We start from the raw sequence: 19,337 nt of genomic DNA, 5'->3' as shown, positions 1-19,337 counted from the left end.
ATTACAACTGATCTCTAGGCTACAGATGTCAGTTTCCCTGGATAAATGGCTACTTTGGAAAGTGGATTCTATGGCATAATACCCTGCTGAGGTCCCGCCTCTCCCCAACCATGCCCTTCCCAGGCTTCACCCCCAAAATCTCCAGGAATTTCTCAACCCAGAGCTGGCAACCCTAGTACTAAAAGGTGTCCTGCCACATTGTTGGCCAGAGCCTAGGCAGAGAGACACTGGAGAGAAAGGATGATAAGCAACAAGATGGTCAGAGTAATTTTTGCATGAGACTATTTGCCCTGACCAGGACGGCCCAGGCTAGCCTGATCTCATCAGATTTTGGAAGTTAAGCAGGGTCAGCCCTGGCTAGTACTTGCATGGGAGACCCCCAAGGAATACCAGGGTCGCTATGCAAACTATGCATACCAGGGTCGCTATGTTAGTCTCTTGCCTTGAAAACCCTACTTGGTTGCCATAAATTGGCTGCAACTTGACAGCACTTTACACACAGAGACAGAAGTAGATTAGTGATGTTGCTGATATTCCTAGTCCCTAGGCCCAGTACATAAACCTCAGTGGCTTCTAATGCTGACCATCAATACTAAAACGAACATTACTACCCTATTTTTTGTAGCTCATATTTTACTCCTGAGGAATAGTCAAGCACCTTGCACTGTGATAGAGGCATTGGGACAAAAAAACAACAAGCCAGCCCCTCTCTTTTGATTTATTGCCTGAAAAACTTTACAGAAAGAAACACAATTTGTTTAAGGTTGTTCAGCTGGTGACACTTTGAGCCTGTCAAAATGCAATTTCTATCTGCTCATTCTCTGGCCTCTTCAAGAATAACACTTAATATTATAACAAAAAGCAGAAACATAATAACAAAAAAAGAAAAGGAAAAGAAAACTTCAAGTGAGATATATGGAATGCACACAGCACTATAAATTATTAAAACCACAAAACAAGTAGCAGTGAGTCTGCCTGGAATTATTTTCTTCTCGTTCTCCTATGTAGATTTCCCTTCCTATCCAGATCTTTGGGGATTTAATTAAAGGAAGAAATATATTCTTCTTAAAAAGTAGTCCAGAGTTTTGAGAATCATGGGTACTTCAAGACTACTTTGAAATGTCCTCAGCTGCTTTTCAATTGTGGGAATTTTGATATTTCACTCACAGCATCAGCATTATAACCCTCTCTCTCTCTCTCTCTCTCTCTCTCTCTGTGTGTGTGTGTGTGTGTATCATTATAACTTCTAAAAATTCTATGTCTTACTCTATATTCTTGTTAGAAATTCAGAACTTTTAATCAGAAAAACTAAAATCAAGTTAATAAATTACTCTGATGTATTAAAAATACTGAAGGTTTTAACAAAATGCATTATCGTGTAAACACTGGTCCATTTTACCTCTAGCACAAAATATTTTTTAATATAAAGCTATGGCAAAAAATGGACCAGTCTGCTGCAAACTATGGGTTGTATCCATCCATGAACTAAGAGTTCACGGAAATATATATTTTTTTTTCTGCCCTCTCTCTGTAAATCCCTGCACTCCCTGAAAAAATCTTCTGGGGCTATGGAAAATCTTAGAAATAGCATGAACTACAGGGACTACAAATAGGAGACAGCACCAGCAGAAACCACTCCCCTTGCGTATGAGTTTTTCCCTGTTTTGGGGATCTATTCTGTTAGCACAGGAATGGGGATATTCAATTTCTTCTAATTCCCCCTTCTTGTCTTCTGGTACATCTCGCAATGTTTCTAGGAATCTCCTTACCAACCAGAGGAGCTTTCATGCTGTCAATGGAAAGATTAGATCCAGCCTTCTAGGATTTCTAGATCTATGGATAAATTCTACAAGCACATTCTACTGTCAGTCCATCCGTATTTTAAATATGCAGCCCAAGATGCAACTGCACGACTCAACCATCAACCTGAGATAATACATATGTATCCCACAATATTCTGAAAGCTGTCTTACTGCTATACCTGTCACATAAACAAGTGCACCACTGCATAAACTATAACATCAGAAGGACAAAGCGGGCTCTAGTAGATGGAAGATTATGCTAAACACTTATTAGCCTTTAAAGCGCAACAAGACTCCTGTTTATTTTTGCTGCATCACACTAACAAGGCCACCCCTCTGGAATCTGAATGATATATGTAGTAACTCCACAGTGTCCAGTACCAGAACAGTTGAGAACTTTATTAGAACACAGGCAAGGCCTGGTCAGGGCCATGCTAGACCATAACCAGCCACAGTCAGCAAAATGAAAATAAGGCAAAGGCTTTTTTCCCTTAAGGGACTGTTAAAATAACTATAAAATACAAAAAAAAGGAACATCACCAAATTCACAGCTCCCCATAATATAACACTCTCATCTTCTACACTTAATATACAGTGATAATCTATTTGACAGTTTTCTTACTTTCCCCAGCCTTTGTGGACTAGTCATTTATGAGATTTATGTGACAGATCTTGACCCACATTGCCCTGGGGGCTCCTGCTCCCTCATCACTTCTGATGTGGGTTTCCTGTGCATCTGCTTCTGACTGTTGGGCACACATACACACACACACCCGTGGTGGGATTATCCCCTCCCTCAGATGTCTCTAGGACACCACTATCTCCCCATATAAAGTGCTGGCCACCCACTCAGAATCTAATCTTATACTGCTAAACAGGTAATGTTAGGGCTCACTGCTGCATCCCACTTGAGACCATTGGAGGTACTAGATTATGTTCACTCAAGAGTGTGTTTAATGGTCTATGGTTCATAATAATGGTGAATGCATGGCCATAAAAATAGTGATAGAACTTTTTGACTTCAAAAGTAACTGCCAAGGCCTTTTTGTCGTTGAGAATAAATCCTTTCTGCTAGAGATATGGTACAGGATGCAAATTCAGTTGGTCTCTTTGAGCCATCATATATGTGTGGCAAAACTGCTCCCACTTCATACTGGAAGGCATCACAAGCCAGTACCATTGGTAATCTTGGATCAAAATGTGTCAGCACCTTGGAGGATAGTAACAGAGTCTTCGAGGTTTGAAATGCTACTTCTTGAGCCTTCTCTCATTTCCATGAAACATTTTTCTTTAATAACTTGTGCAACGGGGCCAATGTACTAGTCAATTAGGGCAAAAACCTATGGTAATAGTTCAGAAGACCCAAACATGCTTTTAATTCTGAAACAGATGCAGGTGGTGGGGCTTCAGAAATAGCTTTACCTTGTCATGTACTGGATGGAGCCCTTCCACATCAGTAACATCCCCCAATTATTGAAGTGAGGAGACCATAAGAGAACATTTACTATTCTGTAGTTTGACATGCAATGGTTACTTGGGCCCAAATTGATGGTGAATGGAGACCACCAAAGGTATTACAGCATATATCCATCACTGTCATTCTCACCTTCTTCATTGCCTAGCTCCACTAAGTTGACATTTGATACAGCAGTCTCACTGGTTGGTTATGGGGTGGCAGCTGAGAGGAACACCAACATGCTAAATGTCCCCTGTGATAGCAGTGCCAGCAAACTGTGTCTCAAAACTGACGATAGATACAAAAACAATACTCTTGTCTTGCTCAGGACAGAAAACTCCTGCTGCCTACCCCAGGGGATGACATGATGGGGTAGTTTTGGTGCCAGCCCAAATGGAAGTGATACTACACGATTCAATCCTGCTGCATCCTCCGTTCCACTCCTCTGTAACTCCTGTATTTGCCAAGCAGCCATTCCATGGCCATAGCAATGCCCACTGGTGTTTCAAAATCAAGACCCCCCCCCTATACAACAGACGGCATCACATTGCTCAATCAACTATGCCTGCAACAAGCCTGTCAAACGGCATCTGGTCAAGGGAAGCTCCAAATCCACAGAATTCAGCTAAATAACTCAGCTCAGCCACAAATTCATTAATAGTTTCACCAAATTTCTGTCGGTGACTATGCAACTTGAGGACTGAACCACTGCTGAAGGCTGTGGGCTTACATTAGGGATGCCAGGTCCCTCTTTGCAACCGGCGGGAGGTTTTTGGGGTGGAGCCTGAGGAGGGCAAGGTTTGGGGAGGGGAGGGACTTCAATGCCATAGAGTCCAATTGCCAAAGTGGCCATTTTCTCCAGGGAAACAGACCTCTATCAGCTGGAGATCAGTTGTCATTGCAGGAGATCTCCAGCTACTACCTGGTGGTTGGCAACCCTAGCTTACAGAATACACAGCGCTTTCAAAGTTTTCCCACCTGGTTTTAGAAGTGCCACCAACTTTCTTAAAAGGGCATAAGCCTTTTGCCAATGCACTGTCAAAAATATAATTTCTGTTGGTCGGCATCTTCAACCTTGTTTGATTTAACATAATGTTCTGCCATCTCAACATATTGAGACCACTCACTTACTCCATCACATTTCAGCATGGCATGGTATATTGGCATGGCCATTGTAGTTTTATCCTCGTTGCCAGTGTAATAACTGCACAGCACCTGGTACCAAAACAGTTTATTAGAGCACAGGCTGGCCTAGGCCCTGCTAAGCTATAACCAGCCACAGCCAGCGATAGGGTTGCCAACCTCCAGGTACTAGCTGGAAATCTTCTGCTATTACAACTGATCTCCAGCTGATAGAGATCAGTTCCCCTGGAGAAAAATGTCTGCTTTGAAGGGTGGCTTCTGTGGCATTATATACTGCTGAGGTCCCTCCCTTCCACAGACCCCACCCTCCCCAAGGCTCCACCTCCAAATCTCCAGGAATTTCCCAACCCAGGGTTGTCAACCCTAATGCACCTGGACGTAACCTGTGGCTGGGGTAGCATGGTTCAATTATTTCTCCTTACCATACAATTTAAGTTTTTGTTTTGTACTTACGACTGACTCAGTTGTACTAACTATGGTGTTAGAGCATAGAGTATATAGCCTTGTGGCAGGAGGCATATAAGCCTATAACTGACAAACAATGTTTTTGATGGGCTCCATTTGCTGACCCATCTGGTTTCACACCCTTCTCCACTGGATTTGCTCCCCATATCTATCATTGTGTGATCGGCCTTAGCTAATGTATTCTAGGTAGGTAGAAAACCAAAAGACCTTGCAAACCTAAAATGTTCCTTCCTCTGTAATAATAGTTTATTTAGAAGTTGCAAATTGTAGGGAGATAGTTAATACAGAACATTTTTTTCTCTCTTCTTTTTTCCCCCTCGAAAGGTTTTCGCTGGATCAAACCAAAGGTAATTTGTTTGTCCTTATGAGTGACCAGCTTAATGTGTTTTATAGCATATCAATAACATTGTAGGAAAACTAACAATTACTTTTGGTGTCCCTCATAAATGTAACAGTAAATAGCTTAATTACCATACAAACTTGGGTTTTTTCCTAGTTACATTTTAAAGATTTTGCACACAGCTGTGTTTGATTGCAGATAATAAAGGAAACTGGGTCCTTCAAGGGAAATTATATGTTACTGCAAAATCTTCTAACTAAAGGAGCATCTGTGGCTTAAAGTCTCTTATTCTGTCATATCAATTTAAACTTAAAAGCAAAGAGGGGAAAAAAGTTTCAACCAGCAAGAATGTTTATTAAAAATTAAAGTCATTCTTCTGTAGTGTCTCTCATTTGAATATATTATAAACCATATGTGCAGGGCTAACTTTTTGGAGAGGAAGGATTAATTAAAACGACAGCATGCCACTGCTGTTCCCACACATTTCCCAAAATACCTTCCCCTCTTAAAAAAAATGGCAGTACCATTCTACAATTAAAAGATATATTCACTAAAGTGTTCTTTGTAATGTACAAGCAACAAAACATTATGACATCTGTGTACGTGCATTACATGCACACACACACTCACATAGCAAACATGTGAGCAAACATGTTACTTCTTATGCACCATACTAATATATTCGGTTTAAATATGACAATTAGGAATTTTAAAGGATGAAATTAACAAATCATGACTTTGTTTTGTTTAATAAAAAAAATCATAGAATCATAGAATAATAGAGTTGGAAGGGACCACCAGGGCCATCAAGTCCAACCCCCTGCATAATGCAGGAAATTCACAACTACCTCCCCCCTCCACACCCCTAGTGACCAGAAGATGGCCAAGATGCCCTCCCTCTCATCATCTGCCTAAGGTCACAGAATCAGCTGACAGATGGCTGACAGATGGCCATCTAACCTCTTCTTAAAAACCTCCAGGGAAGGAGAGCTTACCACCTCCCGAGGAAGCCTGTTCCGCTAAGGAACCGCTCTAACTGTTAGAAAATTCTTCCTAATGTCTAGTCGGAAACTCTTTTGATTTAATTTCAACCCATTTGTTCTGGTCCGACCTTCTTGAGCAACAGAAAACAACTCGGCCCCCTCCTCTATATGACAACCCTTCAAGTACTTGAACATAGTTATCATATCCCCTCTCAGTCTTCTCCTCTTCAGGCTAAACATACCCAGCTCCTTCAACCTTTCCTCATAGGACTTGGTCTCCAGACCTCTCACCATCTTTGTTGCCCTTCTCTGGACACGTTCCAGCTTGTCTACATCTTTCTTAAATTGTGGTGCCCAAAACTGAACACAGTACTCTAGTTGAGGTCTAACCAGAGCAGAGTAAAGCGATACCATTACTTTGCGTGATCTGGACACTATACTTCTGTTGATGCAGCCCAAGACTGCATTTGCCTTTTTAGTTACAGCATCTCACTGCTGACTCATATTCAGTGTTTGGTCTACTAAGACCCCAAGATCCTTTTCACACACACTACTGCTCAAACAAGTCTCCCCCATCCTATAATTATGCATTTGGTTTTTCCTACCTAAATGCAGAACTTTACATTTGTCTTTGTTGAAGTGCATTTTATTAGTTCTAGCCCATTTCTCCAGCCTGTCAAGATCATCCTGCATCTTGGCTCTGTCTTCTACTGTATTTGCTACCCCTCCCAATTTAGTATCATCTGCAAATTTAATAAGCATCCCCTCTATTCCTTCATCCAAATCATTTATAAAGATGTTTATATCTTTATAAACATCTTTATAAATGATCTAATCCAACTCCCTGCACAATGCAGGAAATTCACAACTACCTCCCCCACATCCCCAGTGACCCCTACTCCAAGCCCAGAAGATGGCAAAGAGAAAAAAAAAATCCCTCTAGGATCTCTGGCCAATCTGGCCTGGAGGAAAATTGTTTCCTAATCCTAAAGAGGTGATTGGTTCTACCCTGGGCACCAAGAAAGGGCCACAAGAGCCAGACACTGATGCAAACCTTCCTTCCCGCCCTCTCATGATCTGCCAAAGGTCATAACATCAGCATTGCTGACAGATGGCCATCTAGCCTCTGCTTAAAAACCTCCAGTGAAAGAGAGCCCACCACCTCCCAAGGATGCCTGTTCCACTGAGGAACCGCTCTGTCAGAAAGTTCTTCGTAATGTTTAGCCAGAAATCATCAGAGCTCATCTAGGAAAACATAGATGGACAAGCCCCACATGGACTAATAGACTTCAAGAATGTGAGCATACGAGCACACCAGCAGCAAGAGTGACTATTGCACGAAATAGATAGTAGTATATTTTGCTCCAGCTTCCCATTCCACGGCATGAAGAGTTCCCAGATTGCCACTGCATGCGGAATTTAATATTTCCACAAATAAACCGCAGGTACATTTTTAAAGCCTCTGTCATACTGCTGCCAAACATTTAACGACTTTTTACTGCTTACACTTCAATAGAATCTGCATTATAACATAAGTGTATTTAAAACTTGTTAAATGTATTGTTTTGGTGACAGTATGACTGTCCTGATGCATTCTGATTTCAAAACAACATAATTTAACATGACAGTAACAAATGCCCATTATATCCCCAGAGAAAACCCACCTGCGGCCACTCAGTTGTGTCACTGCTATTGCAGGAATGCAGCTTTAAGCAATATTAACTAATTAGCTCACTCAACAAAAGGCACATTATTTGTGATATTGTCAAAAGGGTTAATGCTGTACTAAAAATACACAGGACTCCCTGCTGATTCCTGGAGTACAGCAGCTCTTCAGAGATTCAAGCAGAGGGTCACGCTTGTCAGAACAGCGATCATTTCCCAAATAGTTCAATAAATATAATAGAAGACATAAAACTCTGTTAGATGAGTTGTGCTGAGTATTTCCCAGGGATATAGGTAAGTCCTTAAGACAGGTTCAGTCATCCACATGTGGTCTCAACCTGTACCCAATGTGACTTGCAAAAGCTCGCCAGGGAAAACGGTCTGAAATCACCAGAGTTGTGATTAAGGTCTCCTTGAGGGATGAGATTCTCCTAGCTGTAGTTAGACCTCTACTGAAAAAGCTCTTCCTGGATATATTAAATTCAGGGAATTACAGAGCAATCTCTAACACTGTTTACTTGGTACACATTTGGAGTTAAGGGCTTTATTCTGCAGTATTATCATTCCTACCATGGGAAAGGTGGTGCTGGGGAAGTTTCTGCTTGACACCTTGGGAGTTATTCTGTGGTGTCCTGGAGAGTTCCATCTGTACCATTTCGTATCAACATACAACTAGTGGGAGAGATTGTGAATGATCAGATGCTTTCACAAAAAGGATGCAAATGGAAATAACTATCTTGGGAAGGGGGGAATTATATTCTGAACAATGGTGAAAGGGGGGAATGGAGCAAAAAAGGTTGAGAACCACTGTACTAGAGAGAAGGTGAACCTGCTAGAGCTCACACTGCAATATATATATATATATATTCCAACACTTCCCCATCTCGTAGTCTGTGGCTGGTAATTGATTATCCTTGAGGCAAAGGAGTGCACTGGAGAGATGTCACCTCCACCTAACCTGTGCAGCTGCACACTAGGACTCAGGAGTAAGGCAAAGTAGGACACCACTTGAGATTCTTCCTGGGAGGCAAAGCGGAGAAGGGGTGCATAACTGGGTACAAGCCATGCCCATTACATACTACCATATTGCTGCCCTCCTCAAGTTCTGGTGCCCCAAGCAGCTGCTTGGCTCACTTGGCTCCTGTCCTTAACTGTCTCATCCCTTGTCCACTGCTATCTTCCCCTCTGCTTACATAGGGATGAATGGTGGCTGCGAAACCTTTTTTTAAAAAAGAGTTAAAACATATCCTGTTCAAAGCTCTTTCAACAATCTCTGTATCCACAAGGGAGATTGTGTGGGTAGGGGCTATGAGAGTGCAGGAAAAGGGATGTATATAAATATACAAATCACCTCGGGGTCATGTTTATGCACAATCTTTCTTGAGACTTGCATATCCATATGTTAATGCAAAAGTTAAATTCCTCGTTTATCTTCCTTAAAAAATTCTACTTTTGCAAAGGAGGGCAATTTGTGTCAACCCTTCTGATCCTACATAGAGCAATCATACATTCGATTGTTAGATATGCTGCTCCAGTTTGGTACACTGGCCATATAGAACATCTCAATAGTCTTCAAGTTAATTTTTTTAGAAGCTTGCATGGTATTGTGTGATGTATCTTCTCCTCCACTATACATTTGGAACTGGTGCTCCCAAACATCATCTATTATATATCAACCCATCATTAAATTTTGGTACTCCCTCTTTGAGCCATCAACACCTCCTGACATGTTTCAGTTGTTAATCTCAGATATCTCTGTGTCCACCTGGACTAGTAGGATAGACAAAAGATTTTCCCTTCCAAAAGAGCGACTGAAAGCTGCAAGGAATAGTACTCAGAAAGCAAGCTGTAAACAGTTACAAAATAAGATCTTAAATGAGGACTGGTCCTTAGTGTTTAAGGACGCAAATCGTAAATGTTCACCTCACTTCTTCCAAATACCCTTCAATAGAACTTTCTCCTTGCCAGACTATTTCCACTGGTTAGAAGTGCATAAGTTATTGGCGAGATGTAATGCCCTATACTCAGCTGAGACACCAGAACGATATAATAAAATTATTGTAGAAGAACGAAAATGCCCATTTTGTCCGGATCAAATAGACTTCCTAGCCCACACTGTTTTAGCATGTCCACAAAATAATATTGCATGAAATAAATATATCACTCCCTGGATAAAACAGCTAAAGACACTTTCTGAGAAGCGGATACTGCATTATCTGCTGTCAAATAGATCGGTCAATTGCGTGAAAGATGTGGCAACTTTTCTCTTTATAGTGTCAAGGTAAAATTAAATTTCATTTCCCCTTTTTAAAATGTGAAGTGGTTGACAGATAGCCAGTGGCTGTTAAATTCAGGGAAAGGAAAATATACAAATCCAATAAATATACAAATCCAACTTCACAAATTGCATTCAACAGCAACAAAGGAATCCAGCAAAAGTGATTCTGAAGAAAATGAAAAGTCATCAATGTACATAAGGTAAGAATAATACAACATGCAACTGTATTTATTTATAATGATCTGTTAGGCATGCACACACACAAATATATAATCAGAAAAGAACCTTGGAGGTTACTTATACCTACTTGGCATAGTCAAAAAGACGACTGTCCCAAAGTGAATGAATTCCTCTAGGACCAGAGTGGAAAAAAGCTGAATCTGTGCCATCAAATTTGTTCAGGCCATCTTCTGAATTGTTTGATGCATGACTATGTACAACATCCAACAGGACTGTAATCCCCATTGAATGGGCAACATCAACGAGTTCCTTCAAATCGTCTGGTGGTCCGTAACGGCTAAAAAATGTACAAATATTTAAAATTATATATTCAAGAAGTTACATTATATATTGTTTTTCTAATTCATTATAACAGTACACATTTCTATTATATTTACTAATGAAAGAAGAAGAACAGTTGGTTTTTATACCTCAATTTTCTCTACCTTTAAGGAGACTCAAACAAGCTTACTATTCCCTTCCCTTCCTCTTCCCTACCTTGTGAGGTAGGTGGGACTGAGAGAGTTCAGAGAGAACTGTGACTAGCCCAAGGTCACCCAACAGTCTTCCTGTGTAGGAGTGGGGAAACCAACCCGGTTCACCAGATAAGAGTCCGCCACTCGTGTAGAGGAGCAGGGAATCAAACCCATTCTCCAGATTAGAGTCCACCACTCTTAACCACTATACCACACTGACTCTTATGGCAAACACGAGGTGACGAGATAGATCATAGGCTTTACACGCATAACATCCTTTATATCTCCAATTAGAGTCTTAGGTAGCAAGGAAGGGGAGGACTTCTTCATGTGACCTACAAAAGTTGTCAGAGGACACAATGCTAGACTAGATGGACCAATGGCAGTTTCTGTTGCTTATATAGTATGATGATACACTACATACTTTTGAGACAGAGATCTGACAAAAAAGAAAAGCTGATGAAAAAAAATATGCTTGCTAGATGGCCTTAGGCAAATAACCTCATCTTGCCTCAGATCTGTATAATCCTACTTGAGTGTCAGTGAGAAATGTGGACCATAAATAAATCTACAAAAACACTAAAATCCATCTAGGGGGAAAAACCGGTTCATTTTGAGTTCCCTCTACTTCAGCGACATACGATTTCTGACTCAAACGTATTATTGAATAAATCTAGAAATGCAATTACACTACAAAAATGTGGCAGGCCACCCCCAACCTCCCAAATCTGCACCTAACTGAAAAAAATATATATCTGATCTAAAATGTTCATGATGTCATGATGTCTATTAATCTACTTAAGGAATACTACCCTGCATAGAATAGAGCTGAGATTCCCAAACTGCTCCATGGAGCACTTGGTGCTCCACGAAACATCTCCTAGTGCTCCATGAAGAGGTTGGAAAGAAAAATATTACTGTCATTCGGTTTAGTATATAGGTGCTCGGTGAAAATTAGTGCTCTGTGACTAATTTCTCTGCTGAAAAGTGCTCCATGACTCAAGAAGTTTGGGAACCTCTGGAATAGAGGAACAGAGTGCTTTATTTAACAGTGAATATTACTTTATATTTAAGCTTTAATCAAGAAATTCTTAAGTCTGCCCTGTGTTGTCACCAAGTTGCAGCTCAGCATGGCTCTGGACACTGACAGGAGACTCCCTGGGGCTGGACCAATCCACCCAGAGCCCCCTGGCCATTGCAGAGACCATGGCACAACAGGGAAACTGGCAGAACTCACCAGAAGAAGCCAACATTGAGGGAGAATGCTGCTGGGTCCTGATATGTGGAGCCGCAGCATCCTGGCCAGGAGAGGTGGTGAGGACATTAGCAAGTGCTGCAGGAGCAGCATCGGCCATGAATAGTCCCAAAAGGGCCCTACTAGCCTAGGACTACATAGCCCAGGATTGGAGGCCGGTGGCTACCCCTACTCATCCAGCCATGACAGGCCGAATGGCTGTCTCGGGGGGGGGGCTGGGCTCGGGAGGGTGGGCATTCCACCAAACCCCAGGGGGGGATGGCCAATGGGTGGAAGGCAAGCAGAGATGGGTGGCTGGCTCCTTGAAAGGACCAAGCTACACCCAGGGAGGGTGGGGAAAGGGGAGTCAGGGCCAGATGGGGGGGTGCCTGGAAGGAGGGGGGATGATTGCCTTTGAAAGGGAGGCTCCAGGAACAGCCAGGAAGGAAGGCGTTGGCCAGCCCGGGTGCGGTGCTGTGGGCTGAGGACAACTGGAAGGAGGTGGTGCCAGGTGATGCAACCCCCTCCCCTCCCATTCTGAGGCCTGGGGAGCTCCTCCCTCTTCAGTATAGGGGACAGAATGGTAAAGACCGTACCGGTGGTGTTGGAGCAGGAGGAGCCTCATAATCTATCTTACATAATGGCAACATTACAACTAGAGGTGATTGAAAGTATAAGCAAATTTATCACTTTTATTCTCTCTCACTGTTTTTGTACTTCATACTATTTATAGGATCAAATGAACAATTATAGACCCCCCCTTTTTTTTCTCTTAGCTTACACATTTTAACCATACATTGAAAAAATAGGGAGTGGGCAAGGAGGAGGGAGTGTTTCTTTTTTTACTCTCCCTTTTCACACCATGTACTCCTAAATCCTTTAAAGTGCGAGGGGAAATTCTTTCTTACATGGTACTGAAGTTCTCCAAGTGATTGGCACTTGGTTATATCCAAACAAAAATGGTAAGGTTAGTTGGCCTATTAACAATCTATAGAAATGCATATGCTCCCAAACTCAGGAATTCCTAATCCACTGAAATGCAGTCAGCTATGGTGACTCCTACACACTTGTGGTATGTGTCTGAGAAATCTTTCCATTATATACCCCCTTTCAGTGATGAGGGGGAAAAAATGGTTGGGAGCATTTCACAAGGGAAATGTCAAAGTTGATACTTTCAAAACCTTGCACCCAATTTATCACGCCACTCACACTGCATGGGTTACAATAGTACACATACACAGAAGAATGGGTCCTAGTAGAGCAGAAGCAAGTATTCTCAGGAGATGGAAGTGAATTATCACTGTATTCAAGAATAGTTTGGAAACTGCTGATTACAAAGAAACCCAGTTCCTAAGATACCCTTTAAACGTCACATCAGCACCATGGGAACTGCTTTGCTCTACATTCTTTCCACTGCACTGCTGTACTGTTTAAAGTCCTATAATCAATAGGTCTTAACATGAAATCAGTTAAAGGAAACTGAGCTCTAGAACGAAAACTAGTATAAAATCCCAACAAAGTATGCTCAGTGGTGTACAGTTCACCTAAATTAGGATCATAGGATCAGATTAGGAAGGGGAAAGAAAAACAACAACAAGAGGAAGCAGCTATGCTTATCTTAGTTAAAATACGTGTGTATGTGTGTGTGTCTAGAAGTGTTACAATCTTAAATTCAGTTCAGAATGGGATACAGTCCTCTCAGGACTGCCATAACTCAGAATGCATGAGTGGAATTTCAGAGCTGAAAAATATAACTCCTGAACACAAACAGCTTGTGCCGTTTAAAATCTACAATATAAAGGGCAGGTGCACACACAGATTGTAAGGAGGACTTAATCTCTCTTCTTAGTTTTTTGCTATTTTGGCTGTTAGAGCTTTCAGACAGTTTGCTCCTTGTGACCAGGGTAGGGAAAAGCAAAACAAAACTATAGGAAAAAAAAGATAAAATCATTCAAATGATAACTCATAACATACCTTGAGGCTGCAAAAAAACTTGTGACCTGATAACCAAAAGAGGCATAATAAGCATGTTCCATAACAGCCATCAATTGAATGCAGTTATAGCCTGTATTTTAAAAAAGGAGATGGAAAAGTCAGCAAAAGCTCAATTCCCCCCCCCCCCCAGTCCTAATTACTAGTTATTGCTTTTAGATGTGGGGGAGGAATGCACCATTTAGTAAAAGGTATCATTTAGAAATATATTATTCTTCCCGAAAAGCTTGCAGGAAGCATGACTTTCCCATCCAAACTGGGAAAATCAGTTTCTCAAGTGATCCCCTAGGTCTACTGAAATGGTGGCCTTTCAAGAAGTGATACTGATATGCAAATATAATCTTAATTTGACTTCAGAATATTAACTATGCCAATCTGCATGTCCTGAACTTCAGCTGCACTTTTGATATTTACAACGTTGATCATAAAAGAGGGGGGGGGGAAGAGTAACTGACTTCTGACTACACACATGCTAAAATCTTGCGCTTCCCTTAATATTTCAAACATATTCCATTTCTATCTAATCGTTAACATATTTTTTTTCTCCAAATTCATTTCCCTGAAGGAATCTCTCTAAAAGAACAAACATTAAAGCAATGGAATGTTACTTTGAAGCTCACTGAAGGGGCTCAGGACCAAAGGAAAAGAAAAACCTCTCTTTTTTGTCCCTTATCCAACCCAAAATGTTTCTCTGTGATATTAAATGAAGGAAATCTGAAGGGAAAAGAACAGTTTAATGATGAAACCACAGCACTTAAAACAAATCTTTTACTAAGCTAACTTTTATGTCAGCAAATAAATGCCCCTTCAGCCACCAAGCATGGATTACAGCCAAAGGATAACCTTCAGATCTGTTTGATAGTCTGTGGAGGCCACAATTTTTCTTGATTCTTAGTTTTAACTAAAATCGCTGGCTTGTCATTTAACCTGTTCCGCAGCAAACTTTTAACATTGTTTACTTCACTGAGCAGTTATGCCATTATTTTTCATTTGCCCTTAAGTTAAAATAGGAAGACGAAGAGTTGGTTTTTATATGCCGACTTTCTCTGCCACAAGGGTGACTCAAACCGGCTTACGATCACCTTCCCTTCCCCTCCCCACAACAGACACCCTGTGAGGTGGGGCTGAGAGAGCTGTGACTACCCCAAGGTCACCCAGCTGGCTTTATGTGTAGGAGTGGGGAAACGTTCACCAGATTAGCCTCCACCGCTCATGTGGAGGAGTGGGGAATCAAACCCGGTTTTCCAGATCAGACTCCACTGCTCCAGCCAAGAGATGGAGGCCATCTGCTCAGTTACTTAGGCAGGAAGCCTAAGGACACTTTCCTGAGAGTAAACCATTGAATAATATGGGACTTCCTTCTGATTGGCCCTGCAAAGGACTGTTTTTGTAGGCTGCAATCCCAAATTTACTAGGGAGCAAGTCACACTAAATTCAATGGGATTTACATCTATGTAAACATGCATAGGATTGCACTACTCCAGCACATTATAGTGATTTTATAATCAATTACATTGTTTTCAGTATAGTTTTAGTACATAGCACACCATTCAATCAACAATGGCAAATAAATGACACTTAACAGCACATTTTCTTTGCCATACACATTATTTCTTTTTAGCACTGAGTTATCATTATCAATATGTCTAGCTCTCGACATGGCTCCATCTATGGATACTTAAATCCACAGACTTGAGCCATAAACAAACAAGACAGAGCTACAGATATTTTGACAAACCTGAAGGGGAAAAAAACACCAAAGTTTGCAGAAAAATCTGAAATCTAAAAATAAATTAATTATTTTTTTGGGGGGAGGGAGTGTTAAAATGCCCCAAAATAATAGAAGCAGAAGGATGTTAGTGGCCATTGTGGGGTTGCTAGGCAACCACAACAATATTGCCATGCTTCAAACCTTGGTTTGTGTCAGTAACATGCAGAGGGGAGGGGAACAGCCGTTTCCAAGGATATCCAAATCCACCTCCTCTCCCCTTACTCTTGCCCTGAAGGTAAGACTAATTGGTTCAGGCCCAGCAGTAACTACTGGGCTACTTACTACAATGCAATTTGTGCAACTCACCCAGGTGTGGTGGTGGCTACTGAACATCTGATGCCTCACAACTCGCCTGGGCCCAGTGGCAGCCTCCACATGACTTGTACAACTTGGCTGGGCCTAGTAGTGCCACCACACAACTCGCCTGAGTGACTTGCTACCAAACAACTTTTGCAACTTTGCCAGACTTTTCCCAGGGAGAGGCAGCCAGAGGAAAGAAAGAAGGGAAAGCTGACAACCAGTTTGTTGTAGAAGTTGGGGTGTTGGACTAGGATCTGATACACCCAGGTTCAAACTCCCCACTCTGCCATGGAAGTTTGCTGAGCAACACTACGCCAGTCATTCTCTCTCAGCTTTATCTACCTCTTGTGTTGGTGTGAAGATAAAGGGGAGCGAGGAGGAAGATATAGGCTGCTTTTTGTCCCCATTGTGGAGAAAGGCGGGGTATAAATGAAGTAAATAATAATAAATAAAGCTAAAGACTGGGAAGGGAGATAAAAGAAAGATTGATTGGTAAATGGGAAGGAGAGAAGGAAGCATGGGAGAAGGAAGCTGCCAGGAGGAGTGAAAAAGGAAATAGTGTAGGGGAAAGGGGAGGAGATACGTGGGAAAGGAAGTGACTCCTGCAAGTCCTTGTGTCACACTTGTATTTTAATACTGTACAGGTAGGAAACACAACCAGAACATAGTTTCAGGGGATAGCAAAGATGGCCTTGAATAGAAGAGCTATATTTGAATCCAGTAGAACTGTAGAGACCAACACGATTTTGGGGATATAAGCTTTTGAAAGTCAAAGCTCCCTTCATCAGATACCTGACAAAGGGAACTTTGACTCTTGAAAGTTTATACCCCTAAAATCTTGTTGGCCTCTAATGTGCTACTGGACTCAAATCTAGTACTTCCATAAGAATTACTTTTAAACTCTTTCTACAGTTAGGATGTGGACACAGGGAATTACATAACCCATTTTCGGTACTGTGCATATATAATTATACTGGGATAAACACAAAATTACTCCATACATTACTTACTAAATACTTTTATAGCATTCTTTCTATTTGAGACTCAAAAATGCACTTATAAAAATATTTAGTGATTTCCTTTGTGACTTTGCTGGCAACAATGTGGTGTAATTGCATCGCAATTTCAACTAGGAACTTTATTTCTAGATATTGTACATCACCACCAAATGATCAAAAATCTAAAAATGTCTGGTCCACAAGTGGTTTTCATGGCCTGTTTTTTTTTTTTAATTATTTAAAGGCAGACCATTACTTTATATTTAAAGCAAGACCATTACTTCATTGGAAAAGAATCTTCAGTATACTAAAATGCACCGCTACAATGCATTAAATATCAACATGGAGACAATCCACAGCCTCTTGAAATGAGCTGTTCTAATAAAAGCACAGGGCTCATTAAAAATTTATCTTGGAAGAAGCCTCAGATATTACTTACCAAGATCCTTGACTTTTGGAAGTACATTGTGTGTGAAGTTTTTATATGAAGCTACTTTCCCTTCAGGGGAAGCAATTCCCACATGAGATTCATAGATCCTTAAGCTTTTAGGCTTCTTAGGAACAGGATGCTTCCGCTACACAATGGAAAATGGTTTGGGAATAAAATTTTAGAAGCTCTCAGGTATATTAGACAAGAATTGGTAAGCTGTGTTAAAATCTGAACTAGCATATTCACTTTACGGTAAATGCAAGGGTTGTACAGCAAATGACAAAGATGGAGTGGGAAGAAATACACCAGTCTTCAAATTGATGCAGCCTGCGTAACTTTCCTTCACAAATTCCCTTTGGACATGGCAGTCTTTGTAGCCAGCCAGAAGACGAAGCATTCACATATTCAGTTTGCATCTTGGGATGTTTTACCCTCAAGCCTCCCTCAGAGAGGTTCAGAAAGTGCAATGTTTCATTGTGATCCACTTCTTGTTACTTTAAAATGATGTTTTCTCCTGTCAGAGAATCTGTTCCACATTGCTTTTGTCTGCCAGTGAACTCCTATACGTTGCAAAGTATTTTGCAGCGCAAGGTCATGTACATTCTCAGTCCACAAAAGATACTGGACTCGCCACTGCCCTGTTCAAATGGAACGGTGTGCCCTGAAACATACACAATGCTTCTGAGTGGCTACAAACTTCAGGGGAAGAGCAATGGTGGCGCGGCCCACCATTTCCACTCTTCTCATGGAGGAACCTCTGCTATGCTTCTGGGGAAACTCAGGGGTTGAAAACTGGTGCATTAAACACGAACAAAGTTTGCCAATTTCATTACTATTATTTGTGAAGTCCATTACCTACTGAAAGTATTGCAGGATTGGGGGTGGGATGAAGGGTGAGGAATACCATCCATTTCTGCCATTCAATCCAAAGCCTGTATTATTGGACTTATTAAAAGGAACAGCAGTGCAGAAAGGACACCATGAATTAATATTCAGTGTTTTGCATACTACCTAAACTGTAATTGCAAGAAACAGATAAAAGTCAGCAATGTCTACATATAAAGCCTGCTCACAGCCTTAAACTGGAACAATTATCGTGGCTGGGGGGAGGGAGCAGGAGACCCCTGGGCAATTATGCCTAGCATTGACTCAGACTGGTGACGCCAATGCTCCTTTATGTGGCCCATCTTCATTTGTCCAGCTATACATCAGTCAGCAGGGCCAGCAAACCTGATGGTCAGACTCCAATTTGGTCCGCACCATATGTTTAAAAGAAGGGAGCTGGAGGTAGACTGGGCATTCAGAACCGTGTGCTAGCATCCCTTCCATCTACTGCTCTTGGCAGGAAGCATCCCCCACCCCACTCCCCAGTGAGGAGATGAAGGCCAGTACCCAAGGCACCTGACAGCCTAAGTATCCCTGGGTGGTGGAAGATCAGGTGTGTGTGGGGAATTATGTCTTGAGGGCTAGCAAACAAAGCCAGCTACTGCCCAGGAATGACGTTTCGGAGGTGGGTTATCTCTCACCAAAACAGTAAGTGTTGCTTTGACAGAGGAGCAGCCACCCATCACTACATGCATAAGGAGGAGTGGGACAGTGCTGACTTCCAGCTCCTTCCAACCACCTTGCTGAACCTTGGCAGTCAGCTTCATGCTGTGCAGCACAGGCAGAAAGGTGTAGTTGAATCCACAGCACATGAGAAGTGAGCTGCAGGCATTTAGGCATTGGATGGGTGCAGAATAAATGGTACACAGAGCTCAGATCCCTGCCTGACCCTAAAAAGGA

The 19,337-nt window shown here is 41.7% G+C and overlaps 1 protein-coding gene across 1 annotated transcript in view; it reads right to left on the bottom strand.

Moving 5' to 3' along the window:
* Positions 1-19,337, bottom strand: part of GBE1 (1,4-alpha-glucan branching enzyme 1) — a 178,005-nt gene that overhangs the window by 76,698 nt on the left and 81,970 nt on the right. Inside the window, exons 5-7 of the mRNA XM_056858202.1 lie at positions 17,562-17,697; positions 14,036-14,126; positions 10,440-10,649 (exon numbers count right to left, since the gene is read on the bottom strand). Coding sequence (XP_056714180.1) covers positions 10,440-10,649; positions 14,036-14,126; positions 17,562-17,697 — 437 coding nt within the window. The remainder of the gene's footprint in view (positions 1-10,439; positions 10,650-14,035; positions 14,127-17,561; positions 17,698-19,337) is intronic.

Source organism: Euleptes europaea, chromosome 12, assembly GCF_029931775.1.
Source record: "Euleptes europaea isolate rEulEur1 chromosome 12, rEulEur1.hap1, whole genome shotgun sequence".
Lineage (NCBI taxonomy): Eukaryota > Metazoa > Chordata > Lepidosauria > Squamata > Sphaerodactylidae > Euleptes > Euleptes europaea.
Note: the sequence above shows the minus strand (reverse complement) of the source record. Positions and strands in the feature narration are given on the sequence as shown.